A 15074-nucleotide genomic window follows, 5' to 3' on the forward strand; every position below is an offset into this window, starting at 1 on the left:
GATTTCAAACTACAGAATCATAACGAAGATGTTTACCTTCGGTTCATCATTTTTGGAATTAACTATCGACTGAGTTGTAAGATGTAACTTAGCGAACGTAAAGAGTTTATAAGGATGACATTTCGACCGTTAGCCCATTGTCATGATTCGCTCTGACGAAAGGCTCACGCTCGAAACGTCGGCTTGAGGAACTATTTACGATGGCAAGTTACATTATCCGAATCAGTCGATAAAACTCAATTTTCTCGTGATAATTCCATCGACGTAGCACCACAGTTTTTTCTAGAAACTTGCCCTCTTTATTACCTTGTCGATGTCTTATTAAAAGGGTGAAATGGGGAACGATACATTCGCGATTCAGCAGGCATGTGTTTTGCATTCAGCATCATGAATACATAGGTAAGTAAACACTGTTGTGTTGCCAGTAATAGGGACTGAAATAAAACCACAACGGTGGCACAAGAAAGATGACCACGAAACAAAAGATTTCTGAACTCTCCATGTAAAATGGCACGGTGAAGTCGTATGATTTGAGTAGTCAGATTACTGGACTCCCGACAACAGTCCACATATTACTCACTTTTCTACTTCATAGCTCATGGGTAGTAACGCCCGACTGGTATCTAAGAGTGACTTGTCGACTGAATCCCTTAGAAGCCTGCATTTTTTTCAAGCTTTTTTTCTGCAAATTTTCAAGTACAAAGCTTCTGAAAAAATTAACACCTCCATTAGAATTAAAATGTTTTATTTAAAAGACTTAACAGATAACCCTCATATCCTAATTTTGCTGCATCTTTTATTAATTTCGTCAAGAATATGCACAGATGTTCCATTTGCACGTTCGCTTTTAGCCTTATTTTACAATTCAAACACGAAGTTGTCATTTTTCACTTATAATTTTCTTATTTACAAAGTCCTGTTCCATATTATCGGCCTTAATTCAGTAGTTCAGTAGTCAAAGATGTGATAAGAAGTTAATTTTTGGATGGGCCAAACCTAATGCCTAGATTTCGAGGATTTTCGTTTTCTGCATTAGTTTAAAGGGACTCTTGAATTTGGAATGAAAACATAGCTTTTATGTACGTATGATTGCAGCCATTAAATAATTTTGTTTCCAGTACCCGACATCTCTGTAATGCAAAAAAGCTGAATTTTCACAAAGGGTTCCATTTATAACCATGACAACTATAATTATAGTTTAATTCCCAGGTGGGCAATTAAATACCCCAAACAAAGTTACTGCCATTTTCAACAGTGAACCACCCTTTTAGTGAAGTGTAGTTACGATAAAATAATGAATGAAATGTTCTGTGAAGAGTACACGCAGTATTTTCCCTCCGCCATCGAAATCAGTGATTTCCGATGGACTTACTTTGCTAATTGTCTTCTGAACATTTTCTTAACTCATACTGCTATTATGCTGAATATTATGACGATTTACGCTATACGGAAAACTTCGATGCTGTCAAAGACAATGAGAACATTGCTGCTGAGTCTTGCAGTTTCTGATGTTGGTGTTGGTCTGTTTGTTCAGCCATTCTATTCTTCACTGCAGGTGAACTGGGTACAACAACAGAGCAATCCAAGCTGTGATACGTTCGCGGCCTTCATGATAATCAACATTACTTTTTCTGTAGCTTCGTTCCTGAGTGTTGTAGCTGTTGGTGTAGACAGGTTCTTAGCTATTCATTTTCATCTTCGGTACCGGGAACTTGTCACTCAGAAACGTGTTGTTGCTGTTGTCTTATCAAACTGGCTTCTGAGTGCATTTGTTTCTCTAATTATACTCTGGGCTCCTTTCAGTGCTCAAAACCTAATTCTTTCAGCTGGTGGAATTATATGTTTTCTTGTCACAGCAATGATTTACATTAACACTTATTCAGTGGCTCGACGCCACAAAGTTCAAATGCGGTCCCTGCAAGTACAGCAAAGAGAACGCATCGATGAAATGGCAGATTTTGCCTGCCAAATCAAGTCTGCTGTCAGTTTGTTCTACGTATACCTGGTGTTTTTACTCTGCTTTGTTCCTTTTTACGTCTCCGTGGCTTCTATTAAAATTCACGGTTCGAGTATAATATTGAAAAGATTTTATCTTCTCTCAGTGACTCTGGTTTTCCTGAATTCATCGCTGAACCCTATAATTTACTGTTGGAAGATACGACACATCCGACGGACCATCATGGACTCACTGAAGAGCATGTCTTGGAACAGGAATTAGCCGTCTTCCTAATTAACTAAATACGGTTTTCAAAGAAGTGTAAGAAAGTGATTATGTTCCAGGTTTGCTCAGTTTGGTTTTATGCAACTTCGCCTTGCGATTGGTGGACAAAACTCACGCCACTTTTACAATGAATAAGATTGAAAAGTGAGAAAAGAAATCTCGATTTCGTCGGATTTGCTTTTCTCTATGCTTACGGCGGTTTCATTTACTTTTTTCATTTTTATAAACATTCTCATTATTTGTTCCGGTGGTATCACCTCTACGTTTCTGATGAGCTATGGAGATAACTTTGGCTTTTGGTTATACAACACTCATTCATAATACGCTCTATGATCAGAATGATTATCAGTTCAGTATGGAACCGTTTGTTTTGAAGAACTAAACCACGTTGTGTAGCGAACAAAAAATTTCCGATCATCACTCCAGACTTGTTTTTTCTGTGTGTCTTTTTTAAGACAAATGAAAACGAATGTAAACTTCTCTACGTCGAATGTCTTTACGCTCAACATCTGAGGTTCGTGTTGGTCTCTTATGATCTCTTTCTTTATATAAAAGTTACTTTTGTACAGCATATATACAGGTTCTTTTACCTATATTCCCCCAGCGTTGTTTTTGTGTAGTTCCCAGACCATCTCTCCTGCGCGATTGTCCGTGAAGACAAGTCTGGGAAAATTAATGTCTTCTCTGGTGATGTCACGGATATTAGGGTCTTAGTTTAACGGACCTGTAAAATTTGAGGCATTGGGCCGGAGTTTTATACATGATTTGTATAAAAATCCGGCTTAATTCATCGGTTAAAATTATCTATTTCCAACAGATATAGTTGACTCAGGAGCGTCTCCCAGCCACCTTTGTTTGCCGTCATGATCGTGTTTCCATTCTAGGGATTGTCCAAGGGAGAGTACTTCCAAAAATAATTGTTGTGGATGACATAAATCATTATCTGATAACCTGAGCGAAAGTGATTCTCATCAGTTTGACTCTGATAGTGACATACGGTAATGGGGTAAATATGTCCGTCTACAGCCAAGAGCAACTCTCAAGTTTAAGTTTTAAGTTTAAGTTTAGATTAAGTTCAATTAATTCGCCACATGAATGGCAGGAGAAAGGAACAGAACTTTCGTTCCAGTTGACACCTAACCCCTTTTTTACCCACCCATCCCACCCCGGGGAGGACATCCATCACACAGTAATCTCTACAATTTAATCGGCCATCTTGTCGCGAGACTTTGCTGCAATACTCTGAGAGGTGTGTTATCGGAATTCACACTGATGCAAGTACATGAACTACTTGGAAAAAGCCTTGAAAGTATGTAGAGGGATATATAGGGCCGACAAAGATATAAACTGTAACGATAAAATAACAATTCTTGGTCCCGCTCTTGGAAAGATAAAAGTGCAATCCAAAACATTTCTGATCCCTTTGTCACTCTGTACTGAGACACGCAGTCGATAACAAGAGTAGATCTGAGAGGTAGGCGGTTACTTTCTGCACTAACAGTTAATAAATTTTAAGGGGGGGAGTGAGAGATCCGTGAGATTTTTTGGAACTCAAAACAAAAGCCGATTTTAAGATCAAGAGAATGCCGGTTATTTTTTTGCCATTTAGTCAGATCTCAGTTGCCTCTAATGGGGTAAGCTACAACTTCGTTTCCGGCGCTAATAAGCTCTACCTTAAATGTCATATTGATAGATGTGTACTCTTCCTGACAGGAAAAACGAGGCTCTTAAAAAAAAGAGAGAATTACAAAGATAGCTTCTTGTATATCTATACCACTGTTTTAAACCCTGTGCTAAACAAGAGGGGTCTTTGGGACAGTAACGAAATGTATTCGTATAACAGGTGTTTTGCAATTTTACATAAAGTACATGGAATCTCGCATGAGTTGTCAAAAATTAGAGAATTTCTGTTCATTGCCTGTACTGGAACACGAGTGCGAAGTTTTGCGCAGAGGAGGGCGTTTGTTATTTTACCCGAGTGTTTCTAATAATAACGTTTTGCTGCTAAGCGTGCGACTGCCTGCATGGTTAATCAGTTTCCACCAACCATTACATGTCTGACGTTGTCAAAATGATACACGCGATGTAAATGTAGTGCGAAAAACCATTTCTTCCCCAAGGTATGTTCCCAGTGTGAACAAGTGTCTTTTTTTTTCGTAACTAGCAGTTTTTCAGCGTTGCAGTTTGTTTCGTTTAGAACTAAACTGTTTTATATAACTTAGATAGATGGCTGGTTCTGTTGAAGTACAGTCTAAATATATTTTCAAAAGGGAGTTGTGCCGTGAATTTTGGTGAGTCATTTTATTTGTCTTGCTCGATATAGAGGAAAGTGGAGTGTTGTATCGCATGCTTTCTCTTCGCTGCGAAAGAAATTAAAAAACCTCTCATAATTAAATAATACTCATTCCATTTTTTGTAAATAAGTCGGTAGCTGCAACTGGAAGTTAGGAAACCAAGATATTATAATATCTTTGTAGAACTTGTATTGGCTTGAAATTTCTGTTCATTTCACACCACAAATGATTTGGACTAAGTCTTAAGGAAAGCTGTGTTATCAAATATATTCTTTGTGATTAGATCTTCGAAGAGTATAAGCTTCTTTCCATTTGTTTAAAACTGCAGTCTAGAGCTCAAGCACACAGGAAAGGCAAATTAACTTGACCTCTTTCTTGAGCTAATTTTATTACAAAGGAAGTAGCCCTCTGCCATGACATTAAATCAACATCTTGCGCGGAATCAAAGAAAAACATAAAGGATTTTTCATTGACTGAAAACGACAAAAATTTAATGGAGATGCTGAGGATTCGTCACGAATGTGGGATAATTATAAAACAATAGCATTTATGTTCGCTTGCATAAATGTGCATGAGTCATTTGAGCTCGAGCCACTACGCGACGGTTAAAATAACTCTGAGAAGGGCTTAAAACCTGTTTATGTCCGCGACTAACTTTTTGACCAGTAAATAACCTTGGGGTAGTCTAATTTTGTGGTACTTCTGTTTTGGCGTCATTCAGTTGTGTGATTTAAAAGTTTAAATGCATGCAATTTTTTAAGACTCTGAAGCACTACAGTGTGGTTTGTCGGCATGGCTTAACTATTGTTTTTGTTTGCTTTCATCTCTTGACACTATTTATAAACACTGGCAAATTTGATAACTCATGGTTTTGTTCACGTAGCGGTGCTGCCTACATTTTCATGTAATGCCCATTAAACCGTCAGCTACTCACACTGGTAAGTGGCTCCATATGGTCGCTGCCTCTGTAAATACGTATTCAAAGCCGCTTTTTATGTTTTCTCGATGCACGCGCATCACCAGTGTGTTATACCTCCTTAGGTAATTTGGTTATATCAACTTGTGCAATGTGCAACATTAATTGAAGCTCCCCTAAAGGGGCTTTTCAGCCTCAATATAGTAAGGTTGAGATCGGACGTCAGCATTTTATCAGGCGCCTTCGGCAGCCGCTTCAGTCCATGTAGCGATTTCACCTTCCCACCCATCCCACCCCAGGGGAGGACATCCACCACACAGTTATCTCGTGCGTGGGAAATTAACGTCTCCTACCCCAAACCCTTCAAGAGACGGGACCTACGGCTTTACGTCTTATCAGAGAAGACGAAGCAATGTAAGTGAAGCGACTTGCTTAAGGCTACAACGTAGTGCCCCAGCCAGGACTTGAACCCGGGCCGTCCGAGCCAGAGTTCAGCGACGCAGCACCACAGTTTCTTTAGAAACTTTCAGTCTTTAGTCCTTTGTCATACCGTCCAGTTGGCAATCTCGTCTTATTCATGAATGTTCTCCGGTGTCTTAATTTTGTTGAGCGAAATAAGCCATTTGAAAAAGTAACCTTTAATATGACGCCAACTGCTCTGAGAATCGTTCAATGCCATATACATTCTTTAAACGATATATCAACAAAGTTGAACTGGTAAATTGGCCACCGTAACGATTACAAAAACTGACGTTTCGAGCGTTGGCCTTTCGTCGGAGCGAATAGAGGAATTGTGGGTTGTGTGTGCTTTTAAAGGCAGAAAATGGAGCTACGTTCTTCCCACCAATAACGTAGCTCCATTTTCTGCCTTTAAAAGCACACACAACCCACAATTCCTCTATTCACTCCGACGAAGGGCCAACGCTCGAAACCTCAGCTTTTGCAATCGTTACGGTGACCAATTTACCATTTCAACTTTGTTGATATATCCAAATTATTTCGTTACCCCCACCGACGCAGCCCCTAACAGTTTCTTTAGAAACTATCAGCCTTTATTCCTTTGAACTAAATGTTTGATATTGTGAATAGAAGTCAGTAATTTGATCGGATACGCTACCATTGTGCTTGCATCTTTGGCATTGTTCAGAAAATGACACAAATCAGGCAAGTTAATAGATATAGCAGTGGCTTTGAGAATGCTTGGAATCAAAGGCAGATGTGTTTTACTACTTAATCTTCTTTTTCATTTCCAGCTTTCCTCCTAAACAGAATTATAGACAAATCGTTTTGTAAAGAGTTTCCTCGTTATTTCTTCTCTTCTTCTGACGCGGACCTTGAATATCTTCATTCAAGTTACATCGCCAACAGCATTTTCAACACCTTTTTGTCCCATACCGCCATTCTGTTGAACATTGGGATCATATATGCGATAATAAAAACACCGTTGTTGCCAAAGACTTTAAAAACGCCACTGCTGTGTCTTGCTGTATCCGACCTCAGTGTTGGTTTATTTGCTCAACCTATTTTCACTTCAGTTATGGTCAGGTCGTTGAAACAGAACAATCCCGGTTGTTACTCATACCGCATGATCAATGATAGTGGCATTTTATGTTTCCATGCTACGTTCACGGGAGTTGTGGCTGTAAGTGTAAGCAGGTTCTTAGGTGTTCATCTTAATCTAAAATATCAGGAACTTGTAACCCACAAACGTGTTGCTGCCGCGGTGATTTCCGTATGGATGCTCAGCGCATTGGTTTCTTTCACAACATTTTGGGGTTCGCTTTGTGTTCAGATCATAATTTTTTCAATTGGTGGAGCTGTTTTGATTCTTCTCACAGCATTTGTTTACATCAGAATTTATTTAATTGTGCAACGTCACAAGAATCAGATTCAGAATTTGTAACACCTGCATGAGATGGCTAACTTTGCGAGCCTCATTAAATCTGTAATCGGTGTATTTTACGTATATCTGACGTTTCTAGCTTGCTGTTTTCCTTGCTGGATCTCTGTGACCATTATTGACCATCATTGACCATCATTGACCATCAGTGGCCCAAGTATTGCTTTGAAGAAGTGCCATCTCTTCTCCGGAGACTCTTGTATATCTCAACTCATAATTAAACCCTTTAAATTACTGTTGGAAAATGACACAAACTCGGCACGCTATCATGAACATACTACGGAAAATGTCATGGTACAAAAGTCAGCGACCTCGCTTATATTACAGCCGGATTTTGAATTCACTCCATTTTCAAAACTTCGCCTTTCTTCTTAACTAACTAGCACCGCTTCAAGTCTTTTCTAGACAGAGTAAAGAGAGATGACAAGAATCTGATACAGTTGTTGCTGTTTAAAATTTGAATAGAACAGTATTTCAAAGGAGAAGTATGATTAAGAAACCATACAGCTTTTTGTATATCCGCCTTATAAAAGTATGAAATTATGACACTGACTGCGTTTTGAGATTCTAAGGAGTAATCTAGCCTTGCGAAAATTCTCTTCAATGTGCCGAAATTTGTCAACCGGCTCTGCCACTCTGAATCTTGTTAAGTAACTAAGCTGCTTTCCCTCGACGTTGTTAATTCTCACATCTAGTTTTTCTAAGCAACACGTTGAAAGCCTAGGAAAAAACCGATGCAGTATCTTTTCATTATCTCCGCGTTGTGGTTTGTGGCGCGGCCACTTTGGCAAGATGTTTTCAACGAGGTGGTTTTCGTACATTTGGGTTAATAAGTGTGAGAATCTTAACACGCTTTAAGCAAATAATGTTCTTCGTTTATCTTCGTTTTTCATTGGGGGAAATACGATTATATGGTTTTCTGAACCATACTTTCAGTTTAAAAGCTTTCTTAAGTTTTGTAAGAAATAGACAACGTTTTTGAGACATGTTTCGGCATGCTCATGCCATCTTCAATCAATGAGTAACTCAACGTGAGTAATTATATAACAGACAAGTAGATGTAATACAAAAGCGGGTACTAATTACAACGTGACCCCAAACATCAAAGGTGTGACCTAGAACGCTAGAAAAGTGTTGTAATGCTGTAATTGTTTTTTAAGTTCAGGCTTGATCTTATTCACATAAAAAGCTTCTTTGAGTTTCAAATCAATAGAGTTGTTAGCAGAATCTAGAATACTAAAGCAAGAAAGGGAGTATTTGTTTTTACAAGAAGGAGATGTGTTGAAATGCTTAAAAATATGCGAGTTTTTATCGCTTTCTGTGTGTTCCTTTATCCTAGAAGAGAAGTGGCGACTAGTTTTGCCAATATAACGGGAATTACATCCCGCACAAGAAAATTGATAAACTACCATGGATTTTAGAGCATCAGGAGTACGATCTTTAAGACTGAACATGTTTTTAATTTCAAAAGAAGTGAAAACTAGTTTGATATTTAGGTCCGATTTACAAAAGCGCTTAGTGAGTTGTCGGAGTTTAAGGTTCGCTATTTTAGAATAATAGCCGACAAAAGGGAGTTTAAAGTAACGTGTATTATTGTGATCAATGTTCCGGCTATTTTGAGAGGAGGACCCGTCAAGATACTGCTTGAAAGTTCTTTCAGTAATATGCGAAGGAAAAGAATTACGTTTTAAAGTGTCGGAAAGTTTCTTAAGATCGTTTTGAAGGCCGGAAGAGGTGTTGTTGATTTTGTAGATACGGTCAATAAGAGTTTGGATAAGGCCAATTTTGTAGCATGAGGGAATAAAACTAAAGAAATTTGTTGGGAGACCAGTGTAGGTTTTTTTTATGAAAAACTTTCTTAAGTTTTTTTTTTTTTTAACTTTTTTTCTTTCTTAAAACTTTCTTAAGTTGTAATTACTTAAATTAAGAGGAGATAGCTTCTCAGGAATCGTACCTCAATCAAACTGGAGCGGATGCAACGTAATGCCTCCAAGTGGATTCTTAGCAAGGACATTACTGACGACGAAAGACTATCGAGACTAAGATGGATGAATCTCTAAATCCGTCGAGGTTTTTACAAGTCTCACACAACTTTTTAAGTATATCGAGGGCTTTTGTGTTGTACGTCTAGATGATTATTTACAGTTTTCTTCTTGCCGAACAAGATGTACCAACAGATACAAAATTTGGAAACCCTATGCACGAACAAATATTCTTAATTACTGCTTTTGGCACAGGTACATTGATGAGTGGAATTCTTTAAGGATTCTGTTTCGCACTAGGCTTAAATTAATTATTTGGTTATATCTATACATTTTAGATTGCTATAGTTTTATCGATGCCAACATAGTGTATATATTTTAACTATGTATATAGATCTTTTATTTCTATCGGGGGGTCAGGTTTACATGAAGATTAAGTTCTTCCCTGCTGGCAACCTATTTGCATTTATATTCTTTTGATCTTCCAACTGTATGCAAATAAAGTTGATATAAATAAATAAATTGCTTTTTCTTCCGAAAAAAGTGATCATTTTTTTGGAAACTCAGGTCTTCTGTCGAAATTGAAATCTCTAATTGGTATCTAAAAGCACCTATACAATTTATATCAGAGATCAATCTTCCTATCAAACGTCTTAATTTTCAGAAGGATTTCTTTTCTATTCCATTTAATGCGAACGCCCTCAGGGCTCGCCGTATAGCTTCGAGAGTAGGCTTTTGCCGTAAGCCTTTGTCAACGATAAAAATTTAAGTGCAGGAGGAAACTCAGAGGATGCCTTTCTTTTATGTCGAGAACACAGTCATTTCGGTGGGAAATCAAATGGACAATGCTGAATGCGTATCCTTTAGAGCCATTTACAAACGAATCAAATAGACCTTCTGAAAAATCTAATCGTCAATCGTGAATACTCTTATCGGTTAGCCATTAAACGGCCCAAAAACTATTCCTTTAGGGGCAAAAAACTGAAGGTCAGCTTTAAGCACCACTACCCTTTTGAGACCCCTTCTATTGGTGAAGTAACTTCAACTTGGCCGAACACGACTATCCTTAAATTGGCAGACACAAATTCCCGTCACTAGTTTACTACGCTCATGACAAAGTGGACGAAAATCTGCTATAAATAAATTGATTTTGTAAAAACTTCTTGAGATTTATGTTAAAAGCTGATGTATTTGTATTGCCAACTTTTGCAATTTTTTTTCAACTTTAGTTAGCAATATTGTTAAACAGGTTGTTCACTAGTAAAGGAAACACTGGGTTATTAGTAACATTTTGCCATTAGCGGCAGCTGTGCCTGTAAAATGGGCCGTTAAAAGCACGGAAATGTAACTTCCATTATTCTGCGCATCAAGAAGAGTGCTGTTTACGGTAGTTTTCGTTGGCACTGCTGCAATTTTCCCGTCATTCCCGACCCGTGTCAGCATGATACTGCGTTCGCGAATAAGTATAGGTAATCGCATGGGGCCGAGTAAAATTAAGGATTAATATCACGCGTGTTTTCGCCGGGAAGTTGCTGAAATTGCCCGAGTCGCTGCGCGACTCGGGCAATTTCTGCAACTTCCGAAAACACAAGTGATATTAATCCTTAATTTTACGAGGAACCATGTCATTACTTGTTTATAATATAAGGGGCAAAATGTTTTCTTACTGATCTCGCGCAAAACGGGACGCCACAAAACAGACAGAAATTTCTTTACCATGGCAGCAGTTGCTAAGCGATTTTCAGCCAATCATTTCCAAGTAATTTTGCCCGGGGCAATTACAAAAATTAAGAAAAAATTCCCTCTGTCTTGACCACCAGAATTCAGTAATTTTGCTCCTTCTATGATAAAGGCAGGATATTCGAAAATCAACTCCTGACTCTCGTTTCAAGACCTCCTCTGCTAACTCGTATAAACATGAGCACCTGCTTGCAGGCGGTGGTAATTATATGAGTGGTTTTAATGGGGACAGTAGATCGCTGCAGGTAACCATGGTTACTGGCTTTTATTGAAAACCCTGGAAATATAGTCCTTGTACCTCATATTAAGTTTAGAAAATTCTGTGACAATCTGCTCACTGGGGTACTTTCCTATAATTAGACTGATTATCATGAACGAGGTAGTTAAATACGTCTGATTTTGTATGCAGCTTCAAATTGGACTGGTTAAAATTTTACACTTCCTGCGCTTAATCAATCAAATAAATAAAGCAATGTATAAGTTTTGTCAAGAATCCCATTCAGATTGGGATATTGTGCTATTAACACGATATCGTTTGATAAAACTCATTAATCATGTTATGAATAGAATCATTTGAGGTTGACTGTTCATTTAATACAACTGGAAGAGGCGAAAAAGATTGACGAGAGACTACATGGGATTTATTTAGCCTTGCATTCATAATGAGATCTCATTTTTAGAAACCGCAATTCGGGTGAGTTGCAAAAGCAATAGTTGACATTTCTAGATTCTTAACATCAAAGGCATCTTAATCACGCCTTGAAACACGTTCACTTCTCAAATTTTTGGAGATATGCTTGACTCAGTTTAACTCACAGAAAAAGTTTCACTGGCAATATTTAGAGTGTCCTTTTATCAAAGCCTCGCCGAAGGAAGTTAACAACTGGTCGAAGATCACTTCACGGCTGCGATTAAGTCTTGACATCAAAACGTGTCCTCAGGCTGAGAAACCGTAATTTCGATGCGTTTTTAAAGCTCCTTGCCAAAGCCTGACAAAGGTATCACTTTCCTTTGAAACCTTACGGATTTTTCATTGCGCAGCTCTGTTGTTTATGTACCAATCATGTTTTGTGAAACATTGATTCAATATTTTCCCTTTGTCTCTGAATACGAAGACCTTCGTTCGAGTTACATCGCTAACTGTATCTTCAATAATTTTCTAACCTATCTTGCCGTCATGCTTAACATTGTGACATTGTACGCGATAAGGAAGACTTCATCCTGGCCCGCAAAGACGACAAAGACTTTGCTTTTGAGTCTGGCTGTTTCTGATGTCGGTGTTGGTCTGTTTGTTCAGCCATTTTACACTTCACTACTTGTCAGTTGGCTGCAACAAAACAGCCCTAGCTGCTTCACGTATCGGATGTTTAATAATGTTGGTTTGTTATTTTCTTCTGCTTCGTCCTTGGGTGTTGTGGCTGTTAGTGCAGATAGGTTCTTAGCTGTCCATCTTCATCTCAGATACAAGGAACTTGTAACTCACAAACGTGTTGTTGCTGTGGTAATTTCAATATGGGTGTTCAGTGCATTTGTTTCTTTGATAATATTGAGTGGTTTACGTGCTATTCAGATCATAGTTCAGTCAATTGCTCAAGTGAGTGGCCTTGTTTTGACAATAGTGATTTACATCAAACTTTATTTGGTTGTGCGATGCCATAAAAATAGGATTCAGTCCATGCAGGCACGCGGCGAACAATCTAAAGATATAACAAATCTATCAGGTGTCATAAAATCTGCATTCGTTAGTGTTTATGTGTATGTTGCGTTCCTAGTTTGTTATGTGCCTTATTGGAGCTGTGTGACGGCCATAAGATTGTACGGTCCGACGGTGACATTGAAGAGTTTACATCTCTTCTCATTGACTCTGGTTTTTCTAAATTCATCTCTAAACCCTGTCATCTACTGCTGGAAGATGAGACACATTCGGTGCGCCCTTATGGACATACTTCGGAGCATGTCTCGGTATAGTACGTAACCTTACTATCGAACAATCGGCGCTCAGCGCTGTAAATGTAAACGCTACTTCGCCTGTTACTTGACCTATTTTCTCTTGGATCAGTGCTAAAAGCGCTAGCGAAATAAACTCGGCGCTTCCCGCTTCGCTACATAAGGCTAAAAAAAAAAACGGCAAAAGGCAGAATTAACCCACTTATGTGACCAACACGGGTTCAGTGCATGCAGTCTGCGGTTTTTAGTTACGCAATGGAGAGCGAACAAGAGTGTATTTCAGGGACGTAAAGCTGGGGGAAGTGGTAGATGTACAATTGGATCGGTGTTTCGTGTAAAATTGTATTATATAATGAAGTGCAAAATTAAGAAACAGCGATTTTTTTATAAAAAGCAACCAACAGGGGAGTAACGCAAATTAGAAAGATCGCTTTGTAGGCGCTTGAACTAATATAGGCTTTTGATGGAGGGAACGAAATTGAAATTGCATTAATTTAAAACGCAGACTTTTCACTTTCCCTCTTTGAGCAAATACAATAATAATATGTAATAAGGATTTTAACGCTTTAAAAAAAAAAAAAATTCAGGATAAGGAAATTAATGTTTTTTTTTTTAAACAAAAGGGCGTTAGAGTACGTGTCGGGTTTAATTATTTTCACCTAATTCAGGTTTGGTCAGGTTTGGCCATGACAGTCAAATAACATTAATTGAACTTTAAGTTTTCGAGTAGGTTGTTGTTTCTGTTTGCACTTCTACCAAAATAAAGTGATAAGACTAAACAGACTAAACTAAAAAAAGAACCAAGTGATGGGATAAAATCATTTGGTGCACTTTGAGGACATTTTCATTTTTTATTTTAGTTTTAATTATAAACTCCAAACAAACAGATTGTTTATCTAATCTGCCTCCAGGTGTCCAAACTACTTATTGCAAAATTGATAACAAGTTCCTCTGAGACAGCCAATTCAACTAATGTTTTGAAATAAAGTGTTTGTCAAACGACTCAACCTCGAAGCATTTTCAGTGAGACATGCAAGTAATATATGGCCTTCCTCAATCGAATATCTCCATCGCTGATCATTTGCCTAACAGTTAAATCATAGGTTCATCAAAGTCAAAGACGTAAATTAGTGTTCTGTTAGCAGTGGAGCTAAAAAGATAGTGTGAAAAGTGATTGATTGGCGTCAATCGGAAGATTCATTGGATTGATTAAAGAGTATTAAAGAAAAGGAGTCCATCGTGAAGAAAACAACTTTTGTGCGGAATAGTGCAAACTGCCTCTGATTGTTTATTTTCTCCCTGTCCTTCTCCTTTTGGTTTCCCGGTAAATCTAACCTGTGCTAAGAATGAAAAGTTTCAACAATCATTTTGACAGGATTCGCTAAGGCCAGGGTGAAAAGTGTTTCGTTCTAGCCTCTTTTGTCGTCATGGCTTAAGATTCAAGAACAAACAAAAGCCGGAATTACTTAGATGAAACTCAGTTATAACAATTATAAGCCAATATCGCCACCGGAAAATAGGTATTGGATGAAATAATACTCAAGTCTTAGTTCATAATGTAAAAATATTGAGCCTTTCCACAAACCATGGGAAAAATTGAAAAAAAAATTGAGCGAAGTGCTCAACAGCTGTATTGTGTTTTGTTTTCACGTCTGATGAGAATGTGCCTTTGAGCGGTTTAAGCTCCGTTGAAATATTCTGCGATAAATTAAAAACAAAATCATTTGGATTAAGATAGATATTTGAAAAAAAACTTGAAAATTTATTTATTTACTTATGTTTCTGAAATGCAGTGGACCACTTATAGAGAGACTACGTCTCAACCTTGGAACTTACAGAATTTCCGGGCAGCTACCATTTGTCTTGGCGACTTGAAAACTCAAAACAATGTCGCAAAATGCTTACACTTGATTAACCCAGAATTACTTGGCTGTTATTCACCGAAGTTGAGCGCATTACTTCAGAACCAGCCAATCAACCCGCGCGAAAAGCACTTCTCACCTGTGGCGAATATTTACTTTGCCGCTTTGCAGCTCGGTAAATATCTACCACTATTCACCTCCACTTTAGAAAA

General features: G+C 38.1%; 2 protein-coding genes across 2 annotated transcripts; both read left to right on the forward strand.

The window, feature by feature from the left end:
* The first annotated feature begins 1209 nt into the window (after positions 1–1209).
* LOC111325413 (adenosine receptor A2b-like) lies at positions 1210–2859 on the forward strand. The gene has a single exon (XM_022929217.2). It carries the CDS (start codon positions 1295–1297, stop codon positions 2216–2218), a length of 924 nt encoding a protein of 307 aa, XP_022784952.2. The 5' UTR covers positions 1210–1294; the 3' UTR covers positions 2219–2859.
* A 9085-nt stretch (positions 2860–11944) lies between these two features.
* On the forward strand, positions 11945–14265 carry LOC148722654 (adenosine receptor A2b-like). Its single transcript, XM_088735536.1, has one exon. It carries the CDS (start codon positions 12117–12119, stop codon positions 13026–13028), a length of 912 nt encoding a protein of 303 aa, XP_088591662.1. The 5' UTR covers positions 11945–12116; the 3' UTR covers positions 13029–14265.
* The last annotated feature ends 809 nt before the right edge of the window (positions 14266–15074 follow it).

Source organism: Stylophora pistillata, chromosome 10 (assembly GCF_964205215.1).
Source record: "Stylophora pistillata chromosome 10, jaStyPist1.2, whole genome shotgun sequence".
NCBI lineage: Eukaryota > Metazoa > Cnidaria > Anthozoa > Scleractinia > Pocilloporidae > Stylophora > Stylophora pistillata.

Coding starts and splice junctions, on each gene's coding strand:
- LOC111325413 (XM_022929217.2), top strand. CDS start 1,295: ATGAATGAAATGTTCTGTGAAGAGTACACGCAGTATTTTCCCTCCGCC.
- LOC148722654 (XM_088735536.1), top strand. CDS start 12,117: ATGTTTTGTGAAACATTGATTCAATATTTTCCCTTTGTCTCTGAATAC.